General features: G+C 43.1%; 1 protein-coding gene across 2 annotated transcripts in view; it reads right to left on the bottom strand.

Moving 5' to 3' along the window:
* The window catches only part of urm1 (ubiquitin related modifier 1), a 96,054-nt gene extending 85,548 nt beyond the window's left edge, over positions 1-10,506 (bottom strand). Inside the window, exons 1-5 of one of the 2 annotated variants that reach the window (XR_013844610.1) lie at positions 10,466-10,506; positions 9,542-9,612; positions 3,308-3,389; positions 1,005-1,053; positions 128-685 (exon numbers count right to left, since the gene is read on the bottom strand). Coding sequence is in view for 1 of the 2 variants with exons in the window: in XM_080017796.1 (XP_079873922.1) it covers positions 617-685; positions 1,005-1,053; positions 3,308-3,389; positions 9,542-9,612; positions 10,466-10,500 (306 nt within the window). In the remaining variant the exon portion in view is untranslated. Of the gene's footprint in view, positions 1-69; positions 686-1,004; positions 1,054-3,307; positions 3,390-9,541; positions 9,613-10,465 lie in introns of those variants that run through there. The other variant, XM_080017796.1, reaches the window with a different exon arrangement.

Here is a 10,506-nt window from a genome sequence, read left to right as displayed (position 1 = left end):
ATAGCTGTCAGGGCTATGGAACCTACAAGAGAGCGGAGCAGAACAGAACACAGAAATAAATATCTAAAATGCAACTGGAATGGAAATAACTTTATTTTGTTATCTTTTCCAATTTAATCTGAATGACAATTAAAAAAAAATAAAAATAAAAATCCAAAGATATCTACTTTAACAGTTATGGTCTGGCAGAGTGGGGGAGGTGGGAGTCACTGGTCTGTGCACACTGACTGTGGAAAGCTGCCCAGCACAACTTCAGCACCACACAGCGTGGCCTCCAGGCACTTCCAGGGTGGAGCTTGAAGGTTTGGGTTCATGCGGAGGATTGGTGGAGGGCCAGTTGGGCTGAACGCAGGAGTCCACACATTTAAGTGTCTTTGTTTCTTTATGTATTCCTTTGTCGTAAACATCTCTGCCTTTTGATTTATATTCCTGTTAAACAAATGTAACCCCCCCCCCCCCCCCCCACCAAAAAAAAAGTAGGAAAAACAAAACCCAGAATGTGAACCAATCCAAGTCCTTGATAAGGGTGACCTCGTCTTGAGGTTTGAGCGTTTGGAGGTTGGGGGAAGGTTGTGTGTGTGGATCTGTGGGTGGCAGGTTCCTCCTCTGTGTCCCCCTAACCTCCGTGAAGAGTGGAAATGAACACAACATTGTCTTGGTCTTGAAGCTGGTATTCCAACTCTCCCTGCAGACCAGAACACAACCTCATAAAATACCACAAATAATACCAACGAGAGGGAAAAAAAAAAAATCTGTAAACAAACAAAAAAAGTGTGTGTGTGTGTGTGTTTATCCTCTGTTTATGCTTTTCTACGACATCATTACTGCTTCTGTGTGGGTGAGTGTGTGTGTACTCTGTGAAACCACAGGTATTCAAAAGTGCAAATGCGTTTGTTTTTTTTGGGCGTCTTTAAATAAAGAGATTAAAAAACAGACACCCCCAACTGTCACAAACATGGCCTCCCTCACACCATCCGACCACAAACCCCACTCCTGTTCCTCACCATAAGTTCCCAGTCTGCGTCATTGATGAGCACCAGGATCCCAGGCCTCCTGTGGGGCGGCACAATTACCCACAGTTACATAATATTCATAACTTTCATATGGAAAACATAGACTACACAATATAAGGATGAAAAGGTATATGCACGTACATGAACACACAGCAAGAATGTAACCACGCGCACAAACAGAATCGCAGATCCTCCACGAGAGAATACACAAGCCCAAAAATACACGAATAATACAAAAAAAAAACGAGAGGGTAAGGCTGATCTTTAACAACAAAAAAAATATCTTGTAAAATAAAAAAATACACGGAGGAAAAACATTTCCGTTAGAGTAAATATGAGAATTATAGTGGAACATTTGCATGCATTGTTTTTAATTATTGTTATTCAAGATTTTTTTTGTTCTTAATACAGGTTACACTTCTTAATGATGCCCTTGAAATGAGCAGAAATGTAAACAAACATAAAAATAAGAACAAAAAATATGTTAAGACATTCAGTCTAAGAAAACTGCATCATATACAGTCCAGACAATTTTTTTTTATACATCTATATTTTTTCTAAACGAAATTCTTATTTCTATTGAAGCCCGTATAAATTATTAATATAATGTTTTTTTTTGCACGAGACAGACATAATGAATGGATGTGGGTTTTCATGGGCTCAGACACAGACGTTGAGCAGAGGTCTAATTCCACTCCCTGTTGGGTCTATAGGCTGTAAAAGGCCACAATACGAGGGCAAATGTCAATAAAAGGAAGACAGAATCCTAACGACCACTTTCACTAAGCACAGAGCCGTCTCTTTAACAATACTACAATAACACAAAATAAACACATTATTCTCCCTAAACTATGTAAACACCAGGGATGCAAGGTCATTTTTTAATTTCTTAATTTAAAAATGTCTGATATCAAATAAGGGACCAACAGGAGCATCCGTTTCACATGAAGGGGTGTGAGCCCAGCTGGGGCTGGGGGAGGGTACGGGCAGGTATCTGCAGCCGTGGGCTTCCGCAGGGCGGGCTCTATCTGTGTGTTTTCGATTATTGCGGGTTGTGTATTTCTCTGACGGAGACAGAGGTCAGAGGAGGCGACGGCGACGGGGAAGCGGCGGCGAAAAATTTCCCCACTCCTGCGGTTCAGGGTGTTTTATGACGTCAGCATTCAGGGGAATATACGATGGAGCTCTGCGAGGAAGTGCAAGCACAAGCACACGTACACCCACATGAATCACCCCGGGGGATAAATAAAGTGTTATGTTATCTTATGACAAACAATAATTGCGCGCGCACACACACACGCACACGCGCACACACACACACACACACACACACACACACACACACACACACACACACACACACACACACACACGCACGCCGCTCTTTAACATTATTATTTTCTTTCATCAGAATGGTTGAGACAAGGAGAGCAGTGCGTGCGGCACGCATGCATACACCCCTAATCTATGCTGTTTATAGGTGGCCCAGCTTTTCCTCCGTTCATTGGTCAGGTGCAGCTATAAATAGTCTTCTATAAAGGCAGCTATAAAATCCAGCCAGCTCCCATTCCCAGACCAACAGACACACACAACGTTACACAACGTAACTCACCGTTAAACAAACACCGTAACAGCGCTTGTCACACAGTGGAACACACATTGTTACACTGTGTTACATTTAGACATTACTTCAAAAGCAATGAAGAATAACACAAAGGAGCGCGCGATAGTACTTTATTTATCCCGTGAAAAAAAATAATAATAATAACATATATATATATACATACATACAATCCAACCACAAGACTGTATTTTATATTTTATTTAGGTCCGTCTGTTTTATTTAGCCTGCTTATTCAAAAGGTTTGGAAGAAAAAAACAAAATATATTTAATTAGTTATGAAATGGTAACATGGTACGAAATCAGGAACGGTGTTTGAAGAAAAAAATGTAGACCATCCTTGTGTGTGTCTATGTGTGTGTGTGTGTGTGTGTGTGTGTGTGTGTGTGTGTGTGTGTGTGTGTGTGTGTAATAAAAAAAACCAAAAACAAATATAAACAACAATAGATGTTACTGTTGTTGTTATTGAAGGCTTTGCGCATGACGACTTTGAAGTGCAGTTAATTCCACTACTACTGAAAAAACGCACTTACTGTACTTCGCTTACGAGAAAAGCATCAGTACACAAGACTTTTAACAATATAGTGTGTGTGTGCGTGTGTGTGTGTGTGTGTGTGTGTGTGTGTGTGTGTGTGTGTGCGTGCGTGTTTGCACTTGACACCGGCGCACTCACACGGTGTCTCCCTGAACAAAGAGTTCGGGCCGCTCCTTCAGCAGGTTCTGCCGAATCCAGACCAGCAGCTGCTTCACGTCCCCTAGCACACAGCGCACGCAGACAGACAACGGGGGTCAGAGGTCAGGGGTGAAGGGTCAAGGTGCGCCGTTCCAGTCCCCCGGTCGATGTGACGCGACAGAGGCACCAGGCGGGACGGGGCGGCGTGTATTAATATGTGTGTGTGTGTGTGTGTGTGTGTGTGTGTGTGTGTGAGATCGGGGGGGGGTTGGCGAGGACGTTTGGGGGAGACGGGGGACAGGGGGGATGGGCTGATGTCAGTTGTATCGAACAGTCGAGAGCGATATTGTTCACCTCGGTGAGAGAGAAATATATTGGAGATGAAATAAATAAATAAATCAAGAACACACACACGCGCGCACATGCAGGCAGAGAGTATGTGTATTTGTGCGTATGTAGCTCAAACACACATATACACACACACCCACATGCACAGACAGATACACACACCCACATGGACACACCTACATGCACACAGACAGACACACACAGACAGACACACACACACACACACACACACACACACACACACACACACACACACACACACACACACACACACACACACACACACACACACACACACACACACACACGCGCGCGCGCGCAGCTGACTTGAATAAAAATCAATTCAAAGTTATTTTCATTTACATGCAAATAATGGTTATATGTAGGCTACATCATTTTATATACAAAATGGTATAGCCTACATATAAATATATATTTATGTACATGTAAATATTGAAGAGAAGACATTTCAGCAGCATCACTGCTTAGTTTCAACAAGACTCCTTAATACAACGATACTCCTACCCAAACCCGGTAATATATGTGAAAAAATACTAGACTGCGATTTCATTCAAACACAAAGATGAAATGCAAAAATACAAACCTTCAATTTTCATCGGTCAGTTCAAACACCGAAGGCGGCGCATTTCACCATGCGCCGAGGTACAAACATTGCATGAATTTTCTATGAGTCTGACCCCCCGAACAATTAAATTGACCTTGTTTCAACAATGGGTCGAGCCTCGCTCAGAGAGGGAGACGCTCACAAAGGCGGTCGCCGTGAGAGGCATTAGGAGACAAATCCCTGCTAAACGGTTAAAGATGAATATACATATAAGGGCAATGTTTAAACACCGAAACTAGAGTACTTTTAAGTGTGTACGTCTCCGCGCATGTTTACTGAAGAGAGCTGCATTCACGTGTTTAGGATGAGGGTTCGAACAAACAAAAACATATCTGGAATAAATACATCAACGTGAACTGGAATACAGTTGCACTCTTGGAGGCAGGTGATTGTATGTACTGACCGATCATATCTTCGTATTTGTGTACAGGTGTATTTAGGTGCGTGCGAAGCCGTGTGGGCGGGATTCATTTGAGGGGAACAGCTTCGTCAGCATATTTTAAATAAATGTTTTTCATCATTTTTCATGGATTCGCCTTAATTTCTTCGTCGTCTACTGGCGGGGCGCACCGGGGGGGGGGGCTAAGGAACGGCCGCCGGAGCAAAGGGCGGAGTGAGATTGCTGCCTGACGGGGCACTCACTCACCATCTCTCTTTATCTCGCAAGCACGCACGCGCACACACGCACACGCGCGCACACACACACACACACACACACACACACACACACACACACACACACACACACACACACACACACACACACACACACACACACACACACACACACACACACACACACACACACCATCAACAGTATCATCCTCCTCCAACAGCAAGGTAGAAAGCGTTACAGAAAATAGCCGACGAGGTGCTACAGAAAAGGGCAATGGAGCCAGAGAGGGTGAGATAGAGTGTGTGTGTGTGTGTGTGTGTGTGTTTGTGTGTGTCTGTGTGTGTGTGTGAGAGAGAGAGAGAGAGAGAGAGAGAGAGAGAGAGAGAGAGAGAGAGAGAGAGAGAGAGAGAGAGAGAGAGAGAGAGAGAGAGAGAGAGAGAGAGAGAGAGAGAGAGAGAGAGAGAGAGAGAGAGAATACAGAGAAAAGAGACGGACACAGATTCGGAGGGCGAGAGTGAAACAGTGAGTCATTCTCAGGTGAAAATGAGAGGGAAGCTGAGAGCCGCTGCATGGGGACCGGCACTCGTCTGAGGAGTTTAACTAGATCAGAGGCTTCGCTGATATCGCATTAATACGACAGAAAGCCCGCAGTGCTCCCCGTGCTTATACCTGGGAGGAACCCGGCGGATAAAAGAAAGAAATAAACCAGCTGCAGCAGGCGCAACCGCGAGAACACGTAACATAGGAACACCACAGGAGGAGATTGCGCGTGTCGCATATGAGGGTTTTATCCCCCCCACACTGCAGGTGAAATAGACTACGGAATATTTTGTATGAAAGGGTTTGTATTTAGAGCAACGTTTTGTATTTTCAATACGTGGGTTACAGAAATCGTAGTACGATTAAGTGTTTTTCAATTGGAATTTTCAGGGAAGGTGCACATTCGGTGTTCATCTCAAAAGGATAATAAGTCGGAATGTGAATTGGTAAACACAAACATGCACACACACAGCTTAAACATTTTTATTTTTATCTTGTGAACATTGGACCCTGTAGTACCCTGTACACTTTCCCCTCACCAAAAATAAAACAGACACACAGAATTGCCCGCCTGGCTGTTCTGCAAAATGTAGACGACTTGACTGTGGTTGCAATGGATTGTGTGTGTGCGGGTAAGCCACGGACAATAAAATAATGATATTGTATATCGCTATTGTTAATAAAAATACAGTAAGCAGGGATTCTTTTATTTATTTATTTTTTTTATATCGCTGAAGCCCAGTGTGGGTGTGTGTCCATGCACATGACGCTCAGGTTAATTGAAGTGCTGTTTGGCAGTATAATGATGGTCCTGGTTTTCCCTGGTTTCTGGCCCTCCCCACCTATCCCCCACCACCCCACATAAAACAAGACAAATGCATCCCCCCTGCAACAACTGTGCACAAACACGAGCACGCGTGCACACACACACACACACACACACACACACACACACACACACACACACACACACACGCAGCAGTGAATATTGACCTGCACCTTGGCGGAGCTAAAAACAGAACCAATCACTACAGCAGTCATAACTCCTTCTTTGTGGTGACTTTCTTTTTCTGTTCTCTCTGCCTTTCAATATTGGTATTTTTCTCCTCCATTAACCTTCCCCGCTCTCCTCCATCCACCACTCCATTTACTTTTTTTAATTTGCTCTTTTACCTTGTCCACGTAATCTCTCCCTCTTTCATTCTGTTTATCTCTCGCTCTCTCATAAAATCTGCCGTCTTCTCCTCAACCTCTCCTGCCCGCCGTTGCCTCGTGCCCCCCACCCCCCTCTTGTAAATTGCCGTCGCTCAATACCAGCCCCACTCTGAATTAGAACCTTCATCAGCCTTCGTCACATAAGAGCTGAGACGCTTTTTTTTTTTTACAGCTGTCTCAGTTCTCTGTTGTGTATAATGCCACACCGAGATCCATAAAATGTATTTAATGTAATCTCAGTGGTCTGCACTAAAATGACGCGCTTTTGGTCAGTTTCTAAAAAAGAACAAAAAAATAAAATATAAAAAATAAAGGGACATTTACATTGTCTGATTGGAAATCTAGACGGACGGAAGCACCCGGGGAAGGAGATATGCGCGGCTGAAAGACGTAAGACGGATCGCCGTTTGGATCGGGAGGAAAAACCGAGAGAACAAACAAACAGAAAGAAAGAAAATGCGTCACCGGCTCCTGATGCATCTTGGGATAGGCGCGTCGCGCGGGAGGGGTGGAGCACAGAGGGGGGGGAAAAAATGGGAGCCATGTTGACGGCGATTTAAAATAGTACGCACTTTTCTTTTGTGCGCAAGTTTTGTTGTTTGGCTTTCCCTTTCTTTCCCCTGTCTTCGTGTCATTATGACGGCTCCTCTGGTCATGTGGGGAGGGAAGCGATCTATCTTTCTTCTTTTTTTTTTACTGATATAAGGGCAACTACAAAATCCTTAGATTGCAGTGTGTGCGCGTTGGTGATCAGCGGGTCTCCACCCACTTTCAGTTGAGGGTCATCAATCACCAACCGAGGTCAAAGAGAAATAGGAAGGATTCAGAACCAATTATATCTGCCTTCCATACACCCACATTCTCTCTCTCTCCCCTCCCTCCCTCCCTCCCTCCCTCACACTCTCTTCCCCAACCCCCCTTCTCTCTCTCTCCCCCTCCCTCACTCTCTCTTCCCCATACCTCCCTTCTCTCTCTCCCCCGCAATCACTCCCCCTCCCCCCACACACACACACAAGTGAGTGTAAATCACAGGTAGTGCTTTAGAACTTATGAGAGATATTATAATAATTGGCAAACATAACGGTGCACATTTTTAACTGTACATTTTACCTTTACCATGTGTATATAGATATGTTTATATATTTATTTATATATAAATATGTTTCTTAATAATTATTATATGTTGTATGTTAACATGTTGTATGTAAATATGTTGTATGTAGATTGGAGTTTGTAACGAAAGTAATTTCTCCCTGGGATTATTAAAGTATTTCTGATTCTGATTCTGATTCTGATAATAATTGGCAAACAGCGTTCAGATCTGAGGTGGCCGTGTAAAAAGTTTAAATTGTGAACTTCCAGATAACTGTTCAGTCCGTGGGGTTAATGCTTTGTCTTTCTCTCGCTCCCCCTCTTGGGTCAGTTGGTGCACCAAGGTCATACATGGTTGACATTCTCTGCTCTGGTCAACTTTTGTCTTTTGGTCGTCCTGGTAACATCAGCGCCATGGATGAACACCCTTTGTTTCACAAAATGCCATAGAACCAAACCTCTCATTCTCTCCCGATCTCTCACACACCCACACACAATGACAAAGAAATATTCAATTTAAAATTTTTCCCATCACTCTTTTGCTTTGCTTTCCCTTGTTACCGCTCCGCCATATTTCTGAAATCCAGGGCTGAAGTCCAGAAGTAAATGGCTGGCGCTCTGACTGTCCACCAACTAGAAGACTACATTACGGCTGGGCGTTATTTATAAAAATCAATTATTACATTATTTTAGACAGATTTATTGATAATATGACAATATTTTGCGGATGACTATTGGCGCCTTCGTAAGATATTTACATTAAAGAAATATGTGAGATACTGTACAATGATAAGCCATCTGGACAGCTAGAACTGGTCTATGACGTTCAGAAAATTGCATTCATTTATTTTAGTAACCTGAAACCATATTACGATAAGCAAAAGTGCCAGACAATACCCAGTCTCATCACAATATCGACATTATATTGACTAACTTCTCTAACTTCTAAATCCATTTTCTAATAAGGAACTGTATGAGCTGAGAGAAGGATGCAGTTGCCTGCTAAATTGTTCCAAATGATTCGTCGGGAAAGTGACTTTAACCACATTGCTATTAGAACCACCCCCTTATGTGCGAGTCTCCCTTGGAGGTAGGACGACGGTAGTGAATAACCCTATCACATCAGTGCATCATCAGTGAGTAGCATTTACAAGTGAAAGAGCAGCCAGAGAGAATAAGTGAGAGAGAAATGACAGCGGGTCTAGGGAGCCCCTAAGACAGCGGGGGAAAGGGGAGCAGAAGGAGTGAGAGATGAAAACAATCAGAAAGAGTATAGTGGCAATAAATAGAATATAAGAGTCAAGGGATGGACATGGCATCAGTGAAGAGGAACGGGGAGTGGAGAGGAGGAGGGCCAAAAGAGGACAGGAGAAGGAAAGCGATTGATGGGAAGCAGAAAGAGGAAAACAAAAAAGTGGATGCAGCACATTTGTTCACACCAAAAATATTCAGCTGAAAATCTGAGAAATAGCCCAAAAAAAGAAATAAAGAAGATACTGTGTAGGATACACAATTTAGCAAAATGACAGAATTTGATGAATATTTTGACCATACATGTGATGCCATTCATGCCAACGCACATCAAAAACCTAAATGGTCTTGTGAGTAGATAGCCATTAACTTTACAGGTCATATCTGTTTAACTGTAAAGTGAAAGTGCAGTTTGGTCAACTAGCAACTACTGCCAATCTGAGAGGGCCAGCAGAGAGGAGCATGCAGGCATAAGGTTTTTGTGTCTCAAGCCATAGAAAGAGAACGAGTGTAAAATGTGTAAAGGTAGGTGACAGGTTACACTTACAGGGTTCCGATTGGCTTGGAAGGGTCACGTGGTGTTCCTTAATGCCATCAAAGAGGAGCTCAGCCCCTCCCCTAGTCATAGAATCAATACACAAAGACACATTAAGACTATTAACTATTAGAACTTTTAACTTACACAAAATCTACTTGTATCACTTTTTTTTTTGCTTTTTCCTAATGTACAAGTGTGCTAATCATTGGAGCATCGGTGTGCTTTTTGCTGAATGCAGTACCTTTCAAACTAGAAATTTAATGGCAATCAGAAGCAAGACACACATTCTGCACAGACACTATGCCTTGATACACTAATGTGTTGGTGGAACATGTGGGGTATATTCAAAGAAAGAGGGATGGTTTTAATCTGTGGAGTTTTCTTTTATATTTTTATTATCTTTTAAAAGCAGCTACAATTGAGGGCCACAGGTTGTTTATTTTTTTTTTTGTGTGTTTTTTTTTTTTTTTTTTTAATGGTGTCCACTTTTCTTATATTCCACGCCTCAAAGTTTCAGTGACGGAGAGAACGGGCAGGCAATGACAGCCTTTATTCTGAGACGACATTACGCTACAAACCGATTTAGAAGGGCAGAATTCATTGCACGAAGTAGGAGATGAGGGTCTGACTGAACGGACAACGGAAAAAAAAAAAACAACATCATTGTAAGAATAAGGGAAAACATTCAATGTCATTTCTTCCTCCATTCAGAAGCCCATCGGCATCCTCAGCGCGCCTTCCTTGACAAGTGACAGGATGCTATTGCCAACATGCTAGCAACTAGCACTAACACTAACACTAACCAAACTGTCATAAACTACAGCATACACCGTGGCACGCATTTAAAATTATTTGGATCATTCGAGGGAAGTGGCACTAACGACATGTAGATGCCAATAGTGCACCACAACGCACGCATGTCAGAACGCCTACCCAAACTGCAGGTGCAGAGCGACGGGCGCCGCCATGTTGTT

Source organism: Zeus faber (assembly GCF_960531495.2).
Source record: "Zeus faber genome assembly, chromosome: 17".
Lineage (NCBI taxonomy): Eukaryota > Metazoa > Chordata > Actinopteri > Zeiformes > Zeidae > Zeus > Zeus faber.
The sequence above is the reverse complement of the archived record's forward strand: the minus strand, read 5'-3'. Positions and strand labels throughout refer to the sequence as shown.